Source organism: Gekko japonicus, unplaced genomic scaffold, assembly GCF_001447785.1.
Source record: "Gekko japonicus isolate JY-2015 unplaced genomic scaffold, Gekko_japonicus_V1.1 scaffold538, whole genome shotgun sequence".
Taxonomy (NCBI): Eukaryota; Metazoa; Chordata; class Lepidosauria; order Squamata; family Gekkonidae; genus Gekko; species Gekko japonicus.
In genome coordinates this window covers 79,579-101,402 of record NW_015168062.1, presented here as the reverse complement: position 1 = coordinate 101,402, position 21,824 = coordinate 79,579, and the positions used below count along the sequence as shown (strand labels likewise).

General features: G+C 45.5%; 1 protein-coding gene across 1 annotated transcript in view; it reads left to right on the top strand.

The window, feature by feature from the left end:
- Positions 1–21,824, top strand: part of LOC107113239 (partitioning defective 3 homolog B-like) — a 195,197-nt gene that overhangs the window by 151,933 nt on the left and 21,440 nt on the right. Inside the window, exon 3 of the mRNA XM_015414539.1 lies at positions 18,879–19,050. Within this exon, the coding sequence (XP_015270025.1) occupies positions 18,879–19,050 (172 nt within the window). The remainder of the gene's footprint in view (positions 1–18,878; positions 19,051–21,824) is intronic.

Below are 21,824 nucleotides of genomic sequence, written 5' to 3'. Positions count from 1 at the left end.
ATGCCTAATGGGATTTTGACCTCTGAACCAGCATCAGTTATAATGAGGAACTTGCAGGTAAGAGAAACAACCTCTGCGATCCTGGTTTTGATAAGAATACTTGTAGCCTGTAGATAGGAGAATCAGCAAAAAGTCTGGCTTCTATATTCTCCTGCAATAGTATGGCAATGTGGCCTCATAAGAAAGGAAAGCCCTATTCTAAAAGAATGCACAAAGCCATAACGAGAACCCCCACCCTCCCCAAAAAAAGTTGCTACAAAAGGTTAGAAAGCATGATTTAATGCTTTAATTGTTTTATCTTGATGTTTTTATGAATGATGTACATCACCCAGAGTCTTGCACCGCAGGGATTGGGCGATCAACAAATTAAATAAATAAATAAATTTAATTGCAACTCCAAGCAAATACCATATCAAGCTGATTAAGTAAACCATGCAAAGGTAAAAATATGGCTCCCGATTAGGCTTGTCAGTTGCAGGTGGCAATCCTAATTGGAAGGGGAGGCTAAACCCCATAGAGTTGTGGGCAACTCCTAGGACATCACTCTGTCATGATGGCACCACTTCTGGTTTCACACACTGACATGATGCCAGTGCATCCCCCACTCCCCCTCCTGTAGCCTGTGAAGCACTAGTGGGGGAATGGACAGTGGCTCCCTGCTCCTATTACTCACCAGAAGGTAGGTCCAACAAAAGAACTTGTGGGAGAAGTTGCTGAAGTAGATCTTTCTCCAGCTCCCCTTTTGTATGGTAGCAACAAGAGGTAAAAGAAAAAGAAGAAGAGAAGAAGAAGAGATTGGATTTATACCCCGCCCTTCACTACCCAAAGGAGTCTCAGAGCGGCTTACAAACTCCTTTCCCTTCCCCTCCCCACAACAGACACCCTGTGAGGTAGGTGGGGCTGAGAGAACTCTGACAGAAACTGCTCTTTTTCAAGAACAGCTGTGCCAGAATTATGGCTTGCCCAAGGTCAGCCAGCCAGTGCAAGTGGAGGAGTAGGGAATCAAACCTGGTTCTCACAGATTATAGTTCCTGCACTTAACCACTACGCCAAATTGGCTCTAGACCAAACTGGCACTACACCAAAATGTCTCTAGAAGGGGACAACAAAGGATGAGATGGCTAGACAGTGTTATCGATGCAACAAACATGAAATTAAGCAAACGGAAATTAAGGACGATGGAAGACAGAAGGGCCTGGTGTGATGTGGTCCATGGGGTCACGAAGAGTCTGATTCTACTGTGCGACTGAACAACAACAAAAAACAAGAGGAAGTTAGGTTAAATTGCCACTTCGTAATATGCTCAGAAAGGGTATTCTGCAAAGTGGGAGACTGTAATGGCTTGACACCAGGTGGTGGTGGTTCTAACACACCGCAGGGAACAGAAAGGAGGCACTGATTAGAAGATTCACCAGCTAACACTTTCAAGACAGTCCCATGTATATCATATTACAGAAGTCTAGTCTCTAGGTGACTGAAGCATAGATCAGTATGACTAAGAAAAGGAGCTATCATCCACACTAAAGAGGAAGAGATAGGGCTCTCATCACTATCCCAGTGCCTGGATGTGATAGTCCAATGGTTAAGGGGGAACTGGCTGAAGGTGAATCCATCCAAGATGGAGGTCATGTGTCTGAGAAGGACTGAGGTACTAGTTGAAGAGTCACTCCCAAGACTCGATGGTGTCCAGTTGAAGACTGTAAAGAGCCTAGGGGTTGAATTCTGCACTATCGTGGGATAAACAAGTGTCCATTGCAGGGCATTCAGCATTTTTTCACCTATGCGAGGACTGCCAGCTGGCTCCTTATTTGTCTGGGTGAGACCTTGCCACATTTATCCATGCAACAGTCACCTCCAGATTGGACTACTGCAAATGGCTTTGTGTAGGGCTCTGTACCCTTGAAAATGCTTTGGAAACTGCAGGTGGTCCGGAATGCAGCTGTCAGATTGCTGACAGGGACATCATGGTCAGCTCATACTACACCAATCCTGTGGCTGCTGCACTGGCTACCAATTAGTCTCTGGATCCAATTAAAAGTGTTGGTGTTAACTTTTAAAGCCCTTAACAGTCTGGGACCCTCATACCTATGGGACCGCCTCTTCTGTTACAACCTCCCACACTCCCTTCAGTCATTGTCTAGGGGCCTCTTGCTGGTGCTTGGCTCCAGGATGGCTTACTTAGCTGTCATCAGGGGAAGGGTCTACTCAGGTGTGGACCCTGCCCTGTGGAATGCACTCTTGGATGACACCCATGCCCTGCTGAACTTGTTTAGTTTCCACAGGGTGTGCAAAACTGAATTGTTTAGGTTGGCCTTTGGAGAGTAACCACATGTTTTGGCTGTTTTACTAGTGGTATGATGATAGCCACGTATTTTAATATTTATATTTTATATTTGTTTTTACCTTATTGGTTTTAATGTTGTAAGTCACCATGGGACCCTTCAGGTGAGTGGCGACTAAAAAAATCCAATGCATGAATGAATGGATGGATAAATAAATATTTTGCCAGTATGCTGACTTACTCTTCAAGCAGAAAAGCTGAATCCAACACTGAAAATGGCCAAGATGGGATGATTCTTTCAAGGAGGGATGGTATAGCTTCAATTGACTCATCTGCATTGCCAGCCAGCATAGCCTCACTTTTTTTCTACCTCAGCCACTTGACCTTGGTAGACAGACATTGGACTGGAGGAGAGATGACTGCCTCTGGAGGCTTTGCTAAACATCACCATGCTGAGGACTGCTATGACCCCAGTTTCCCCTGGCACTTGGCTCAGTCCCTTTCACTTGATGCCTTGGCTCAGTGCCTAAGGTAAAACATGGAGAAGACAGGATTCATGGGGAAAACTTTATCCAGTTGGGGCTTCTCCTGTCCAGACTGGATCAGAACTGGGTACCGTGTCACTCCTGGAGAGGTTCTAATTACTAGAACTTTTCCAGTATGATGCTGGAAGAGATGATCTCTGGTCCATCTTGCCTAGGGGCATGTGAGAGGAGGTAGGTTGGGCTTCCCTCCCCAGTTTTTCATTCCCTTCTTCCTTCCTTCTTGGGCTTCATTCTCAACTAGAGATAGAGCTGTCTTTCCAGGTCTGTCAGTGGCTCTGTATCATGCCTGCCCTTGACTCAGCCCCAGAGCCAGCTCCTGACAGCCTAAGAGGGGAGGATTCAGTGCCTTTAAGAGCTGAAGAAGCATCAGGATCTGCACCTTCTGTAAGTACTGAGGAGGATACACAGCAATCTGAGTCAACTACAGGACAGTTTGCACCTGGGATTGAGCAGGCCATAAGCAGCTCCCCACCTGTAAGTAGGCTTAGGGATCAGAGACGTCAGGAGCTGGCTAGCTGATGAAAAGAAGCATGTTCAAGAGGGCGGAGATCCTTGAGCCCTGAGTTTTAACAGCAGCCAGGACCTCGCACAAAGGTGCTAATGAGTTAATGGGCCAGAGCACTATTTAGTAGGGCCTCTGGCCATGAGCAATTTGTGCTGGCAACCTCATTCGTAGAACCAGAAGCTCTGCACCTTAATTCTTGTTTGACTCTGTGGCTTTTGGACTCGGCTTGTGTTTGGACTGCTCTGGCTCCTGACATCCAGCTTTGAACCTGACCACACCCTCGGCTTTGCTCCCTGTATTCTGACCTTTGGTAACGTTTGACTATGGCTTTGTCTGGTGTTTTGGGACTTGTTTAATGCTCTGCTGACTGCTCTCCCGGCTGACCTTTGGACTTGTATTGTGACTCCCCCTGTCTGCCTGCCTCCCTGGCTCTACCGTGACACTCTGCATGATCTAGAGCGGTCTATGGGCCTTTGTGAACTGGAGTCATTTCTGCAAGGAGTTCCCACTCCCAAGAATCAGGCACCTTAGTATCTAGAAGATCTTTATTACATTAAACATCTGTTTAAACAGGAAGCACAGATAGTTAAGCAGTATTTTACAACAAAGGAAGATACAGCAAGACTAGCTTGAGGAAAAACTACAACAACATAAAACAGTGCTAGCTGGAGTAATATTGCACTCTGCCGAATTTCTCCCACTCTCCTTGTGTTGAGGGATGGGTCAGTCTCTGTCCCACCTCTGAATATTCCCCCAAGGTTCCAGGATTGGACAAAGACTAAACTAGGCTGGCTTGACCGACTCAACCGATGTAGGAGCATATGACTGCATCCCCTATATCTTGGATACTGCATCTTGGAATCTTCCTGTTGTTTTGGACCAATAACAATTGGGGAGCTTACTCTACAGTTGCTACCACAAACCAGTTCACCAATAATAACCCCAGTTATAGAAGTTTTAATTGTACTCAGTGGTCTTAGATACCTAATAGCATGGACAATACCAAAGGACACCATAGGTTACATCTCACACTGCTGACCTGGAATCCTCAATTACTGCTTTCCAATCCCTTAGAAGATTTAAAACAATGAATTGCCTGATGCATTTTCCAGGGCATCATCTGTGTAAGATTACATGATAGGATTTCCTGTATTTGTTATATGCTAATATGAAATTGTATTTTATAGCATCATTGGCCAGTTCTGGGCCTATGAAAGAAAAGCACAAGAATTTTTTTTCAAAAACAGACTCTTAACTTAGCATGAAGCCATCACAGGTCCAGCAATTACCTTACAGGGTGAGTTGGGAATTGTAACAGGATTTCTGTTCTGCTTCCCTTCCCCCTTTTAATGTATTTAATATTTTGCTAACAAGTAAGATATGACAAGTAAAAATATTTATTTCTTTAAATGATTTTTTAAAAACCTGGCAGTACTTGAAAACTAATGACTTTAATTGCATGCAGGTTCAGTTGTTTTTCCTCAGTGAAGCTGCCTCTGTAATACTTAGGCTTTGGGGGAGAAACAGAAGTAGCTCTTTGGTTCCACTTAAACTGGATGAAATCACTGCAGTTGTGTGTGTGTGTTCGTGCACACACATTGGGTTGTTTTATACTCAAGAAGAGGTTAATAGGATTCTTAGCTTTCTAACCTAATTGAAAATGCTAATTTGGTTGCAGATCTTTTTCTCCCCCAAATAAAAACAAATCCTTATGAAATGTTTAGGAATGTACGCAGTTAATATAAACAACTAATTGCCTTGAGTTACAGTTATATAAGTATACTAAAATAGAACTGTAATGTTTCCCTCTCCACTTAAAGGTGATAATTCGTTTTGTTCTAGTTGTTGAAGTGATGAAACTTCAATGTTTTAATTATATTCACTGGTTTTGTGAAGCTTTGTTAAATCTTCCCAGTTGTATTCACTTTGGGTTTAGGGACAGTTTTTTCTTTTTGGTAATGTTGGCCTACCTCTTACCTCTGGCTATTTTTTTGTGTTGAATGTTTGGAGAATCGATTAAAGTATCTTCTCTTACTTATCTGCCTTGTAATTGCCAGTTTAATTTGTTCTATAGTTTATCCTATTGTGGACAATTTGTGCATGAAACCATACATTAATTACAAAACACCCAGTTATTTTAAATTATACCCCATCTTGCTCTATTCCTGGCCATCAAAACCCAATTTGAATAAAAAGGTCTTCTACTGGGTTATGGTGAGCATCTGGGGAAATGGGATTCCAGACAGTAAATCCACGCTTGCAGCCCTGACTTGTGGGTGACTAGATTTTAGGCTTGTTCTCACGATTTTCCAGAGATGAAAGGGTATGTTTGTTTCTTGTGTTCAGTCAGTAGCATTACTTTACCCAGCAAACCTTTGTTTCTTTGTGTGCAGATTACATTTTCTACAGATCCCTGAGGAGGTACCTGTTTGGATTTTTAAAATAAACATTTTGTAGTTGTGCTGCATTGATTTAATCTGAGTAAATACAGTACAGCCCCATTTAACTGATCAAGATGCTTTGGGGACAGCCAAAATGTGTAAATTAGTTATCCGTAAACATGATTATATTACTATAAGGAAAGTATTTTAATAAATACTGAAAATGGGGAGATATTTGTTAATTGAAGCTGAACTAGTAGACTTTATGATGACATAGTATGGGTTCATTCAGATTTTTCTAATGAGAAAAACTTTGAATACAAGAGAGCTCTGAAGGCCTGGATCTTAGCAATATTAGCAAAGTCTATTCAGTTTCACGGATTCTTCTATACTACAGTCAAAATGAGGCTAGGCTTAATGGGATCTTATAGTTATTTCCCAAAATGTATATTTTGTGTATAAAAAGTGTAAACTTGCAGGTGGTGGCAAAAGACTAATGCTAGCTTAATGTTGGCTAATTTCTTATAAATTTGTTAGATCAGTCTGAGGAATACATAGGTTTTGAGAAGAAATATCATAGCATTTATACTCGGGGCATTAAATAAAAATCTGTTTGCACAGTAGTAGTCATTGAATTATACTGAATTAGAGTATCCAGAACCAATCTATTAGGATTAGTTCTGCCCCCGTGCTGTTCAGCATCTTTCTTAATGGCTCGGCTTAAAGTAGTGAACGGGAGTAGCACAATAATGAGAAGGGCTACAAACATTTTGGGGAACAGGTTAAATTATGTCAAAGTGTTTCACTATAAAATGAAATTGTGCAGCAGTGCAATAAGTTTGAAGAAAGCTACTGTCTTGCGGAAATGCTTGATCTTCTTCATTGTTTCTGTGCATCGCACCTCTGGGTTATAGTGTGCCTGCGTCGACCCTGATTGGTATTTTGGAAAGCAAAAGGGATTTTTCGCACCCACTCCCCAGTAATGTGCCGGCCTCCACTGCGTATGACTAGGGGGAGGGCACGAGGATCCCACCAGTTCTCTTCTGACCGCCGCGCTTGTAGGACCTCTACACCTCAGTTGGTAAAGTTTGTTGGCTTCAGGCCTTCTCTCTCTTCTTACCTCGATTAGTTAGTTAAGGAAAGTTATTTAGTTAGTTTTTCAGTTTGGACTATCTCCGCCTCCGTGGAGACACTCTCTCCCCTTCCCTCCGGCCTTTTGGTGCTGGACTTGTGGCAGAAAAATTGCCCCCTCTGACGGACACTGTCTTTGTCTCCTGTGCCTTGGGGAATTGCACCATGTTGACTCTTGTTCCCACTGTTCCAAGTTCTCCAAACAGACCAGGAAGAATCAGGCAGCGAGACTCCATGTGGCGCTAATGGAAGGAGTGCTGTCTCCGGTGGCATCTTCATCACAAGACATGTCCGGGCACACTTCGATGTCGACGCCTGCATTGGAATCAGCGGCTGCTCTGTCTTCGACATCGGCCCCGATCGACACTGAAAGATCGGTGCCCAAGTGCCCGATTCAGGCGCAACAGTCTGAAGCCCATAACCCTTCCAAGATCCGGAAGGAGGGCAAGGACATTTGACTCAGCAAGCATAAGAAGCACAAGAAAGGCTCTCTCGCTAAAGCATTGCGTCCTCACCGAATTGAGACTGACACTCAGTCTAGAGCCACTTCACTTGCCTCATTGGGTCAAGGGCAATCACAAGGTGCACTTCGGTCACCTCCATCGACTTCGATCAGGACCTGGATTTGACTCAGATACCGTGATCTCCTGGTATCGAGAGGTTTCATCGGGAACGGATCCATCTCGTCGTCCCCTCACCACCCCACTGGTGGACCTCTTGATGGCATTTGGTATTTTTGGCCACTGTGTGACAGAGTGTTGGACTGGATGGGCCTTTGGCCTGATCCAACATTGGCGTCTCTTATGTTCTTATGTTCACCCTTTGGGCCCGACAATCGAGACCAATCTCCGACGCCGCTCCAGCCCCCTTCATGGGATCAGCGCCAATGGCAATATTTGTCCACCACCCAGCCATCACCGATTAACCACTCCGTCTTCGACATCGTCCAGATGGACACCTCACCATTGGTCACTCTCCCCATGACCTCAGTCCTCCTAAAAACAGCCAAGGATCCTTGGTCTCATCCTTCTTCCGTCCCAGTTTCCAATAAAAGACTGGATCACATGTACAAGATCCAGGAGTTGGAAGCTGAATTCCTCATCACCCATCTGAAGCCGAATTCGTTAGTCGTGACCTCTTCTGCTAAAGGCAAGAGCAGCGACTCTACCCCTTCAGACATAGAAGGAAGGAAGCTGGACGCTTTCAGAAGAAAGTTTTACACCACAGGGGCTATGGGAATTAAGGCTGCTAATTATACTGCCCGCATGGGGCACTATCAGTTTGCCCTATGGGAACAAATGTCAGAAGTTCTCTCTACTCTTCCGAATGATAGCAGTCATCAGGCTAAATGGATCCAGAAGGAAGGTATGCTTTTGGCTAAGCACCAACTTAATGTCTCCAAACACTTGCTGGACTCCGCAGCTAAGACCCTCACGTCGTCGGTCGCTTTACGTCGGCATGCATGGCTATGCTCTTCAGCCTTACAGCCAGATACCAAAACCATTGTTGAAGATCTTCCCTTTGAAGGTGATGGCCTCTTCAAGTCCACCACAGACACTGTGCTTCAAGAGCTGGACAAGAGCATCAAAACATCTTGTAGTCTGGGTGTCTCACCTACCACCAAACCTAGCAAAGGCAAGCTTTGGACCAAACAGTGGTCCCATAGACCCTCGTCAAAATCTCCTTCTGAGTTTCACTGGCAAAGATCATTGAGCAGTTCATCTCGCTCTTACATGGGAAAACCTAAGTTCTCCTCTGCCTCCCAATCTAGATCTAAAGCTCCCAAGACTCCTAAACAGAGTCTTTGACTCCAATTCCTTTCCGTTATTCCCTACTTGTTTAGCCCCCTACCTTTTGGCCTGGAGGCTCATCATATCGGACTGCTGGGTCCTTTCCATAATCGAGACAGGATACTTTATAGAGTTCTCCCACATCCCTACAACTGCTCACATTGTCGTCACACCTCCTTCTGTCGTCCTTTTACAGGAAGTTCAATCTCTTCTACAAAAAGATGCTATAGAGCCAGTGCCATTAGCCCAACATCACATGGACTTCTACTTTCGTTACTTCATGGTACCAAAAAAGGACGGAGGCCTCCTTCCCCTCATGGATCTCAGGAACCTAAACGGCTTCATCCTCTACAAAAAATTTTGGATGACAATGCTACAGACCATCCTTCCTCTCCTAAGCCCGAGGACATGGACAGTGACTTTGGACCTCAAAGATGCTTACTTTCACGTCTCCATTCATCCTACCCACCGCATCTTCCTCCATTTTGCGGAAGGGAACAGAAATTTCCAATACAAAGCCCTCCCGTTTGGACTGTCCACGGCCCCTCGGGTCTTTACGAAAGTCATGGTCATAATAGTGGCACACCTCCGCCTTAAGGGCGTCCAGGTTTTTCCTTACATTGACGACTGGCTACTAGTAGCAGACTCGGAAGCATCCTTGCTCACCCATGTCGAACTAACCTTGACTGTCCTAGAATTGTTGGGAATCAAGGTGAACTTACAAAAGTCTATGCTCCTCCCTGTCACGAGAGTACAGTTTATAGGAGCTATTCTGGACTCTGTCGTATGCAAAGCCTTCCTCCCTCCGCAGAGAGCAGAAGACATTATCAATTTAGTGAATCGCTTATGCGATACAGGAACGACCACTGTAAAGCAAGTCCCACCCAAGACTACGCTCATGTTAACCACAGACGCGTCCCTTTGGGGTGGGGTGCACATCTCAAAGGACTTTGTGTCGGGGCTCATTGGGAATCCCAAGTAGCCCACCACCACATCATCAATTTTTTAGAACTGTTGGCAGTGCATTACGCACTTAGGTCCTTTGGACACCTTGTGGCTCAGCAGGTAGTCACTGTCCTCATGGACAACACCACAGCCCTCTGCTATATCAACAGACAGGGAGGCACGGTATCCAGGGTACTATGTCGTCTAGCCCTGGAAATATGGGAAGACTGTCTGTCGTGGGGCACGTCCCTGAAAGCCGCCCATCTCCCGGGGACTCTGAACGTCCAGGCAGACTTCCTGAGCAGGGGCGGTGCATCGGAGCACAAATGGGAGATCAACTGGCAATACCTCCAGTCGATCTTTCACCTATGGGGCCATCTGAAGATGGATGCGTTTGCTACATGCCACAACAGGAAATGTCATCTGTTCTGTTCAGGAGCAGGGATCGATCTCCTGTCTCTGGGTGATCGTCTCCTTGTCCTGTGGTCACGCATGTACGTGTTCCTCTTCCCTCTGATTCCACTAATCTCCAGAGTATTAGTCAAAATAATGCAGGAGAAACCTTGTTGCCTCTTAGTGACTCCATGGTGGCCCCGGCAACATTGGTTCCCCATTTTGCTCCATCTCTCCAAGGGCTCCTTCATACATTTTCCTCCAGTCGCAGATCTCCTCCTTGCGGGGAAGGGGCAGATTCTGCATCACAACGTGCAGCTTCTCAAGCTCACGGCTTGGAGGATCCTCTTCTGAAGTTCAAGGACAGGGTAGACCATGTCATACTGAACTGTCATAAGCCGTCCACTCGCGCTTCCTACGAAGGGAAGTGGAGAAAATTCTTGTCCCACCTTACGTCATTGGGATTGCCACCACCCCCATCTGATCTGATGGCAATTTTTGGCTTTCCATTGTCCTGTTTGGACTTGGGTCTTAGTTGTACCTCGTTGAAGGTCTATTTGGCAGCAATTTCGGCCAGTCACCCACCAATTGATGGTTACTCCATTTTTTCCCACCCTCAGACCAAAACGTTTCTTAAGGACCTGACCCACCTTTTCCCTCCATCGCATGGCCCCACACTGGCATGGGACCTACCCATGGTGCTTACGAGACTTGCAGACAAGCCTTTTGAACTGATGGCGACTTGTAGCTGGCAGCTCCTGTCGTGGAAGACAGCCTTTTTAATTGCAGTCACCTCCGCCAGGAGGATGAGCGAACTGTCGGCGCTCTGTTGTGACCCCCCCTTATTTGAGTTTCCATCATAATGGGGTCACGTTGGCTCCAGATGTTTCTTTCTTACCGAACGTTGTTTCTGAGTTTCACTTACAAGTGAACATTGTCCTCCCAGCGTTCTTCCTGTCCCCGTCGAACGAGGAAGAACGTCGGCTTCACTCGCTGGATGTCAAAAGAGCGCTACTCTTTTACCTGAGACAAACAAGGCCCTTTAGAAAGTCACCGGCCTTGTTTGTCTCTTATACTTTACCCTCCTAAGGGAAGAAGCTGTCGTCCCAACGCCGAGCCAAATGGATTGTGGAGACTATTAAATTGTGCTACACGTTAGCAAAGAAGTCATTTCCGGGTTTGCAAAGGGCACATTCCACTCGGGCAGTGGCCGCATCCACAGCCTTCCTGCAAGGTGCATCGCTAGAAGATAACTGCAATGCAGCGACCTGGGCCACTCCTCACACGTTTGTGAAGCACTACGCCCTTGATGTACGCATTCACCAGCGTTCATCAGTAAGTCGGGCGGTGTTGCAGGCAGCACAGAATTAGGACCTTGGCTCCTTCCTCCAGGTAGGCTTGTTCTGCTTGCTAGTCTCCCAGAGGTGTGATGGACAGAGACCGTGAAGAAGATAAACAGGTTGCTTACCTGTAACTGATGATCTTCGAGTGGTCATCTGTGCATTCACACCACCCGCCCTCCTTCCTCTCTGCTTTCGGTCCTTTCCTTTCTTTGGAGACTGAGGGCAGCGGTCAGAAGGAACTGGCGGGATCCTCGTGCCTTCCCCCTAGTCATGCGCAGTGGAGCCTGGCACTTGACTGAGGAGCGGGCATGGAAAATCCCTTTTGATTTCCAAAATACTGATCGGGGTCGGCGCAGGCGCACTATAATACAGAGGTGTGAATGCACAGATGACCACTTGAAGATCATCAGTTACAGGTAAGTAACCTGTTTTCCCCACTCTGGCCACCTTCAAACTGCTCAAAGAAATTAATTAAGGGATGCCATGGATTTTTTTGGAGAACATGTTCAGCTGTCCCAAACATAGGCAAGCCAGTCACACAATAAGTTTGGCTTCCAATGAACAACTAAAAAGATACTGCCTCCCAAACCTCTTGCTGGGTCCCTACTACGCAGGACCCATAGAGGCATTTGAAGGTGGAGGTCAAAAGTTGACTCTCAGTTGAGCTTCTTTGTCTGTTCTCCGCTCCATCACCCAAGCTGGTCCAGCAAGGCTGAAACACAGGGAGAACGTTGGTATGGAGGACAGGAGCAATTGGCTTCTGTTACCCTCTACCCCAAAGTGTCAGCTGGGGTTGCAGGGAATGAGAGGAGATTGCTCCTGTTCTCTGCTTGCATTAGTTTTGGGCAGAGATTAAAGAAATGGTCATTCATTTCTTTCCATCTGAAATTGGTGACTTGGGATGAGGAAACCAGGAGTGATCTGCTTCTAGTGTGAGCAAACCAGTCTCTGTTTGGGATAGGAGAAAATCACTACTCAGTTGTTCTTAGTTTGGTGGAGATGGGGGTGGGGAGCAGATCTCTTATTGGGCTGCAGAGAACATGAGCAAAGTGCTCTTCCCCTCCCACCAAACTGCAAACTTGTGAGGGGAATAGGGACTTGTTTCTCCCACCCCTTATCCGAAACTGAGAGATTTGGGTTGCAAGTAATAGAAGCAGATGGCTCCTGTTTTCCTCAACCTAAATTGCCAGTTTTTGTTGGAGAGAATGGTCACTTCAGCAGGGCTGAATTGCCCCAGGAAATCAGCTGTATCTCAGCCATGCTGGGATGCAGTAGATTTTCCAACTTGGGAGCTCAAAAGAATATGACTTCCAGCAGGTGATCCCTGCAATTGGCTGTGAATTGACTCCTGATTTCCTCCCCCAATACTTTGTTGGATATGAAGTAGAATTTCTCCCACAGGAGATAGAAGCTGACTCTCAGATGAGCCCTCTGAGGGCTGACAAACCTGCAGCCAGTAGAATCTTTTCTTGACGATAGTTGCATACAGGTTGTAAACAGCAAAACCGCTTGTTAATTAATTGGCTCCCTGGTTGTCCCTGGCAAGCAGAATGCGAGCCAAGCCAGCATGTGTTCAAGCACCCCTGGAAATAAATGTTTACTGTGTATGCATCAAGAAATCATTCCTCAGAAGACATTAAGTGGGCTGGATTCTGCCTCGATTTCTGTAGATGGAAGGAAGGGTGATTTTTGCTGGTCCCCACCCCCGACCCACCCAAACACCTCTGTCCCTCAGGAGAGGCTGTAGTGGGTGGGCGGGGGCTGGAAAGTTAGACTTCATGGACAGAAATCCATGGAAATTTTATGTGGGAGCCAGATATCTCTGTCAGAACAGCAAATCATCTTATGTCCCATGGTATCCTTACTGGCTTTTACTAATCAAGGAGGACAGAAATCAATAATTCTGAGGACTGAAAAGGTGCAGTGGTAATACTGTTCTGGCAAGTGGTATCTGGCATGTCTTCAACTAGAGGCATTAGGCAGCCAGAAAATACAATAAACTGTCTCTGCTATACTTATGCCCCCTTTTAACCAGTTGCCATGCATAGTGGTAGTTAGTAGAATCTGAACTGCATGGTAAAGGCACGTGGATACTGGAAGAATATAGGCTTTGCTAATTATTCATAGTTTTCTGTGCACAGTACTAAAATCTGTGAACATGACCTGACACCCTTTTTGCAACCAAATTATAAATGAGAAGACCTAAAAATGTCACACATTGGGAACAGTATTTTTCCCCCTTCCCTTCCCTGTTTTGCACTGAATTCCTCTTTTCATATTCTTTTCTTGCCTGCGGCAAGTGGATTCCCTTAAATATTTGTGTCTTTGTTGTATTTTATTCACTCTAGTGTTATCATTTTGACATGGATCTTCAAAGTGGCACAGAAGATCAGATGTAACAGTAGTAATTTAATGTAAGGCAGGAACATTAGCCTTTTGTCAATGTGTGATGCAATTACCTAAAGAAAGTTAAATGTAACGTTATTCCTTCATTTAAGTTAGCTGAGTTTTTCTTTAAATGTTTGTGTTGGCAAAATCATTTTAGGTAGGCCTTGTTCATTTTTAAATAGGGAGCTGCCTTATAGGATACTAGCCTGTTACCCATGCTTCGCTACGGTATTTAAGTTCCGTAAATCCAGTTATAATACTGATGATGTGAAATTTGAAATGTGGCATTTGTTGTAGGAATTCTAACAGAGAAGATTGTAGTGTAAGAAATGAAGTGAGACATACGTACTTTTCCCCTCTTTCCTAAAGGACCTCTCTGTAGATCAGATTGGTGGTTCTGCCCTCAGTGCTATAAGAATCCCACCTCCTCTCCTACACCTGACAGGCAGCTGCCTGTCCAGTGTAGGAGGGGGAGGGGGGAGGAGTATTAGAAGCCACTGTGGAAGTGGGGCTGGACCTGACAGACAACTGCCTGTTAGGTATAGGAGGTGGGGGGAGTGTGTTGGAAGCCATCAGAGAGGCTGGGCCAGCAGCTTTTCTTCACCTCACAGGTTGTTCTTGGCCACTCCTGATTTCCTCAACTGTCATTAGCTCTGTGCAGTCCCCTGTAACTGTTGGTTTTTTTAACCTCAGAACACTGAGCTCTGCAGCTGACCAATCAGAGAGTGGGGGGTGCAGAGAGACAGCTGCCTGGCAGCCGCATAGGAATTAATGGGGGGAGCACATTTCCCCCCTTTTGACCCACTTAGGGGTCGAATTTCTAAAAATCCCTTCTTAGCAAGCACCTATGCCACAGTAGGAGCGCTTTCCCCGATGTCTCGGTGTCTCTAGGCCCAGCGGTTTGACCTGGGCGTTGATTTTACAGTGAGGGGACTTTCTGTTATATAGATACATGGCATAGATGTAACATTTCTTAACCTATGGTTAACCTTAAGAGTTCCTCAGTGGACTCATGTGCTTCCTCATCTTTCCAGCTATCCGTGCACGCCCTTCGATGTTTCATCATTAGTCATGTTTACTATGCCTTCATTCTTAGCATTATTGTTAATATGGGTGTAGTGCTGCACTGTGGCTAATGTGAAGATGGAAAGATGGAAGAAGATTCAGGCAGGGAAGACAAAGAGGTGTGGAATGTATAGTACATGGTTGAGAATTTGGAAGTCATACGACTGTACGACGCTGTAAAGAGGTGGTGCCATGGTCCATCCAGTGCTGTGTCATTGATTTTGGCTCTCCGCTGCCCATGCTCATGGGTGTTGATCTTTGTCAATACCTTTTTTCTAAGATGCCTTAATAAGACTCATGCGTGTAAGGTGTTGTCAAGTCACAACTGACATACGGCAACCCCATAGGGTTTTCAAGGCAGGAGTCTAACAGAAGGTGTGGTTTGCCATTGCCTTCCTCTGCGTAGCAATCCTGGAATTCTTTGGTGGTCTCCAATCCTAATACTGTCGACGGACAGAACTAGCTTCCAAGTTCTGATGAGATCAGGCTAGCCTGGGCAGGTCAGGACAATAAGACATACCACCAGTAAAGTATTCCATAGCTTAGCAATGGGGTCTTCCTTACTTTTAACATAATGGTACAATAGAAACATCAACTGTACAGGGTCTGGATTTTCTGTTAATCTTTGGTACCTTTCTTAAGGACTTTGCGCAAAGTGAAGTGAATGTGTAAAGAAGTCAGTCTTCTATGTCCTAACATGTAATTTGTAATCTCTCCAAATATTTGAAAGTTCTCAAGGGACATACCATTACCTTTCACTTTTGTGTTGAAAACTTGTGCCGCAATGTCTGGATTTGAAGACTGAGTTCAAGATGTTGTTGTGGGCTGGAGGGAATATTTTCTGCAAGTGTCTCACAGTTTATAAATGTGTGTACTGTAGATACGGCATGTCCATGGTCTTCCCAAATTATATTTATGGAATCACGAGGCCTCCCTTTAGAGTCTTCTTTATGCACCAAGGAGCAGAGCTGTGCAGTCTTTCATGCAAGGATGGCTTTGATTATTTCATATGTAAGTCAGCCTCTTTCCGTATGTTCAGCAGTAATTGTTGTTGTTTTTTTACCATCAAGTCACAGCTGATTTATGGGGACCCTGTAGGGCTTTCAAGGCAACAGACGTTCAGAGGTGGTTTACATTGCCTGCCTCTGTGTCATGACCCTGGTATCCCTTGGAGGTCTCCTGTCCAATTACTGACCAGGGTCGACCCTGCTTAGCTTCCAAGATCTGAGGAGATTGGGCTATCTAGGTCAGGAGCAATACTCTACTGCAAATTGTTGGATTAATTTGCTTAAATCTTGTGTCATAGTGAAACTTTCCTTAATTGACCAACTGCAAGCCATATGCTGCAGCTGTACAAACTCATTTTTTTACAACAATTGTATATTTGAATAGTGTTACCTTCGTGAGTCACCATATGGAAGACCAATAAAGGATCATAACATTGACTGGCATTGGCTTCCCTTGCCTACAATTTACAACAATGCTTCTATGTATTAGTGCAGCATCATGTGGTTCAAAACCAGCTGGTATTTCTCCAACTTGTGGAGTGTTTTAAAAGCTTCATTAGGTTAGTAATAAAACATTCTGGAATATACTTTTGGCTGGTTTCTCTCTTCTGCTGCATTGCTCCCCCCCATGTGCAGAATTTCCTTCATATAACAATATATTTCTGTGTGAGGATTGGATTAACACTAGCAATAAAATAGCAATTCTTGACTTAGATGTGATTTGTTTTTTACATGTTGTTACATGTGGAGTTCATTTGCTTCTTCTGTATTTGAAATTTGCCTGTAGGCTGATGGACAGTTCTGTAAATTTGAAAGCAATGTGTTCCACGTCCAGGTGAACTTTCAAATTGCTCACTGTAGATAACAGAAGAAAATGTGCTGTTATACTGGCTAATATTATCTAGGAAACTGTGTGAAAGAAGATGCTCACCAGCATCTGTTGCCCCAGAAGGTCGGACCAGAACCAATGGGGTGAAATTAAATCTAAAGAGTTTTCGACTAAACATTAGAAAGAACTTCCTGACAGGGCGGTTCCTCAGTGGAACAGGGTTCCTCGTGAGGTGGTGGGCTATTCTTCTTTGGAGGTTTTTAAGCAGAGGCTAGATGACCATCTGGCAGCAATGCTGGTTCTGAAAACTTAGGCAGATCATGAGAGAGAGGGCAGGATGGGTTGCATCAGTGCTTAGTTCTCATGGCCCTTTCTTACACACTCAGGGAAATGCTGATTGCTATTTTGGGGTCAGGAAGCAATTTTCTTGAGGCCAGTTTGGCCAGGGATCCTGGAGGTTTTTTTGTTCTCTTTTGGGCATGGAGCAGGGGTCACTGGGGGTTTGTGGGGGAGGTAGTTGTGAATTTCTTGCATTGTGCAGGTGGTTGGACTAGACGACCCTGGTGGTCCCTATGATTTTGCGATTTTATGATTCTAGTAGTGCTGTGAAGACTTGTGGGCATGGTTCAAACTGTGGCCCATTGTGCCAGTATGTTAAGGCTCGTCACTTTTCACTCATCTAAAATGTTTTGCAGAGCAGTATTGATATACATGCATTAAATTGTGTGTATCAAAATTGAGAATGTTCTTGGCAATCAGGAGGACTTGCAGTTTTAACTCATAAAGGCATGTATTGTGTGATCTAAGCTACATCCTCAGCAGGGGTCATTTCTTAGAAAAAGAGGTACAGGAGCTCATTTGCATAACTCATTTGCATATGCCACACCCCCTGACAAAGGGTATGCATGCATGCAAGCATGCCTGGGTTCCCTGCCTGATCTTCTTCAGGTGCCTCATGGCTACGGGGCACCTGGAGAAGATAGGGCAGAGAACCCAGGCATGTTTAGAATGCCTTTCTCTCCCTTCCCCATCACAGGATGCATTAGCTGGGATTTTATGGAACTGTATTTTATATTTTATAATTGTTGGTTTTAACCGAATGTTGGTTTTAAATTGCTTGTAAGTCACCCTGAGCCACTTCGGCAGGAGGGTGGGGTAGAAATTTAATAAATAAATAAAAATAAATTAAAAAATTAAATCCCTCCCTTCCCCGAGTTTCTCAACAAAAGCAGAGAGGCTTAGGGGAAAGGGGGGGCATGTCTGCCCGCCTCTCCTTCCCTTTTCCAGCCAGCCCGCTGTGGCAGGCTGGGTGGAGAAGGGGAGGGGAGGGCAGGGAGGCAGATAGAGAAGATCAGGTAGGGAACCCAGGCATTTAAATACCCCAATTCCCCCGAGTTTCTTTGCAAAAGCGGAGAGGCTCAGGGGAAAGGGGGGACATGTCTGCCCGCCTCCCCTTCCCTTCTCCCATGGCAGGCTGGATGGAGAAGGGGAGGGGAGGGCAGGGAGGCAGACATGCCTGCGTTCCCTGCCTGATCTTCTCCAGGTGCCTCGTGGCTGTGGGGCACCTAGAGAAGATCAGGCAAGGAACCCAGGCATGTGTAGAATGCCTTTCCTTCTCTTCCCCAGATGGGGAAGGGGAAAGAAAGGCATTTAAATCCCCCCCACTCCCCCGAGTTTCTCCGCAAAAGCGGAGAGGCTCAGGGGAAAGGTGGGGGCATGTCTGCCCGTCTCCCCTTCGCTTTTTTTTAGGGGGGGGGCGTCCCGGGCTCCTTACTACCGGAGCGCTGCTCTGCCGCACTCCGGTAGGAAATGTCCCCTGATCTTCAGTATTCTATGTCATAATGCTGTTTTGTACATTTTATTGTTTCTGCTTGATAAACACACATCTGTCCTTTTTTAAAAGCTACTTTCCCTATAATAAATTGGATTTACAAGTACTGACTGTTTCTTTCTATGGGGTTTCAGCTACCTAGGGTTTTCCTCCCACTTTTCACTCTTCTGTGTATTATAAAGTCCTTAGGTCTGCTACATGAAGCCCCTTCCTCATGCTAAATTGTGTAGCAGTTCACAGAGTTCCTGGATTGAGGGGGAAATGGCTAGGGGACTGAAGGTTGGAGGGTTGTAGTTGGAAAGAACCCAGAAATGAACCCATTGCACACACAACACTTTGGAGTTCTTCAGATATAAGCCATCATTTGGGGTTTTTTTAATGTTCCCATGTGGAGATCTTAGTCTTACTATGAAAAACTCATGAAATCATCTTTCATTTTCATAGCTGATTGCTGTGTATGACGAACAAGATCAACACCCAAAGCCTGATGACGTAAATGGTAGCCTGACAGACAGAAATAGTCCAGATGCTTTTGAGACTGAAGTTGCTACCCAGCTGGCTGCATTTCAACCTATTGGAGGAGAGATCGAAGTGACACCATCTGCTTTGAAGTTAGGTAAGTGTATGTGAGCTTTCACTTTTTTCAAAGGATAATCCTTACCTTATAGAAGTAGTAGATGCTGTTACTGAAATCGTTCTCTCACTGGTACTTTTTGTCTAGAAGGATTTGTATGATCTGTGCCAAAATACTAACATTTTGTGGCCTTTATATATCATTCTATTTAAGCACATTTTGTACTCTTTGCTCTGTCGTTCACATTTGTTGTGCAAGAAGTGGCATTCTTGCGAGTGGATTATAGAACGAATTTCTTGTGATATCAGTGGGGTTCCATGTGGCCAAGTGCAAGGTGATGCACATTGGAGCCAAAAGTCCTAACTATAAATGCACATTGATGGGGTCTGAACTGGCAGAGACTGACTGAGAGAGATCTTGGAGTCATAGTAGGTAACTCACTGAAAATGTCGAGACAATGTGTGACTGCAATAAAAAAGGCCAATGCTATGCTGGGGATTTTTAGGAAGGGTATTGAAAACAGATCAGCCAATATCATAATGCCCCTATATAAATCGATGGTGCAACCTCATTTTTAATACTGTGTACAGTTCTGGTCACTGCACCTCAAAAGGGATATTATAGCTTTGGAAAAAGTGCAGAAAAGGGCAACTAGAATGATAAAAGGGTTGGAACACCTTCCCTATGAAGAAAGGTTAAAGCGCTTGGGGCTCTTCAGCTTGGAGAAACAACGGCTGAGGGGTGACATGATCGAGGTATATAAGATTATGCATGGTATACAGTAGGTAGAGAAAGAGGTACTTTTCTCCCTTTCTCACAATACAAGAACTCATGGGCACTCAGTGAAATTGCTGAGCATTCGGGTTAGAACAGATAAAAGTACTTCTTCACCCAAAGAGTGATTAACACATGGAATTCACTGCCACAGGAGGTGGCGGCTACAAACATGGACGACTTCAAGAGGGAATTAGATAAGCATATGGAGCAGAGGTCCATCGGTAGCTATTAGCCACAAGGTAGATAGGGACTCTGGGGCAAGTGATGCTCTGTATTCTTGGTGCTTGGGGGGCAGGTCAATAGTGGGAGGGCTCCTAGTGTCCTGGCCCCACTGGTGGACCTCCTGGTGGCATCTGGTATTTTTGGCCACTGTGTGACAGAGTGTTGGACTGGATGGGCCATTGGCCTGATCCAACATTGGCTTCTCTTATGTTCTTATGGGTCCATTTCCTTATTTTTATTCTCTGGTTGAATTTTGTGATGAATGTTCACATTGTGGGGTTGTTGCTGTTCTTAAATATTTAGACCACCCTCCCCCAATACTTGGAGCTCAGGGTAGTTGACAACATTTAAATACAATTTAAATTAAATACAATTTAACATTAAACAGTTTAATTTAAAACATTTAAACAAAATAGCAGTCATTCCCAAAAGGCACCGAAAAATAAATTATTCTTAACCCCAAGGAGGTGAGTGAACGGAAAAAGAGGCCAGGCTGATTAAGACAGTTGGTTAAGAATTTGGTTAAAAATGGTTGCCGTCCTCAGCCCTAAGCCTGGTGGAATATCTTTGCCTTAGAAGTCCTGTGGAACAGAGCAAGGTCACGCAAGGCACGGATGTTGTTTGACAGAGAGTTCCACCAGGTTGGAGCCAGGGTGAAAAGGCTCTGGGTCTGGTTGAAGACAGCCGGACATCTCTTGGGCCAGGGCTCTCCAGAAGATTTTTCTCAGCTGAGCGTAATGCTCTTTGGGGGACGTGTCAGGAGAGGTGGACCTGAAGGTACGTTGGTCCCAGACCATTTAGGGCCTTGAAGGTTAGTACCAGAACCTTGAACCTTATCCAGTATTCAACCTGGAGCCAGCGCAGCTGGCAGAGCACCAGTTGGATATGCACTGTTAATAGAGTTCCGGTAAGAACCTGTGCCACTACATTCTGGACTAGTTGTAGCTTCCGGGTCAGTCTCAAGGGTAGCCCTGCGTAGAGCGAGTTACAATAGTCTAGCGTTAAGGTGACCATTGCATGGATTACCATGGCTAGGCCAGGGTGAGACAGCAAGTGGGCCAATTGCCTGACCTACTGAAGTTGAAGGAATGCCAGTCTGGCAACATTCATGATCTGAGCCTTCATCGATAAGGAAGCATCCAGAAGCATGCCCAGGCTCTTAATGGTGAATGTTGGTGTTACTGGCACACCATCCAGAGCTGGGAGTTGGCACCTCAATCCTGAATCTCCCACTCTCCAGCCACAGAACCTCCATCTTAGATGGATTCACTCCCAGTCCGCTCTGCTTCAGCCAACCAACCTTCGGCCAAATTATTTCGGGCGGTGCCCAGCCAGCCATCAGCAGATACAGCTGGGTGTCATCAGCATATTGATGGCAACCTAGCCTTAAACACTGCACCAGCTGTGAGAGGGGGTGCATATAGATGTTGAACAGCATTGAAGAGAGGATTGCCCCCCGAGGGACCCCACATGCCAGGGGGTATTAGGTGACATCAGCTCTCCAAGCACCACCCTCTGTCCCTGGTAAGACACTTCAAGCCTACCCCCATGGACTCCACTTCAGTGAAGCAGTGGGCCCACAAATCGTGGTCAACCATGTCAAACTGCTGTCAGATCGAGCAGTAACAGCAGCACCGACCCGCCTCGGTCCAGCTGTCTGCGAAGATTGTCTGTGAAGACGACCAGTGCGGTCTCCATCCCATGGCCAGGGAGGAAGCTCGATTGGAAAGGATTTTAGACAGAAATGCTGTATTCATACTGCCCTGGACATTTTCCTCCTGTTTATTCTCCCCCCCCCCCATCCTAAGTATTAATGG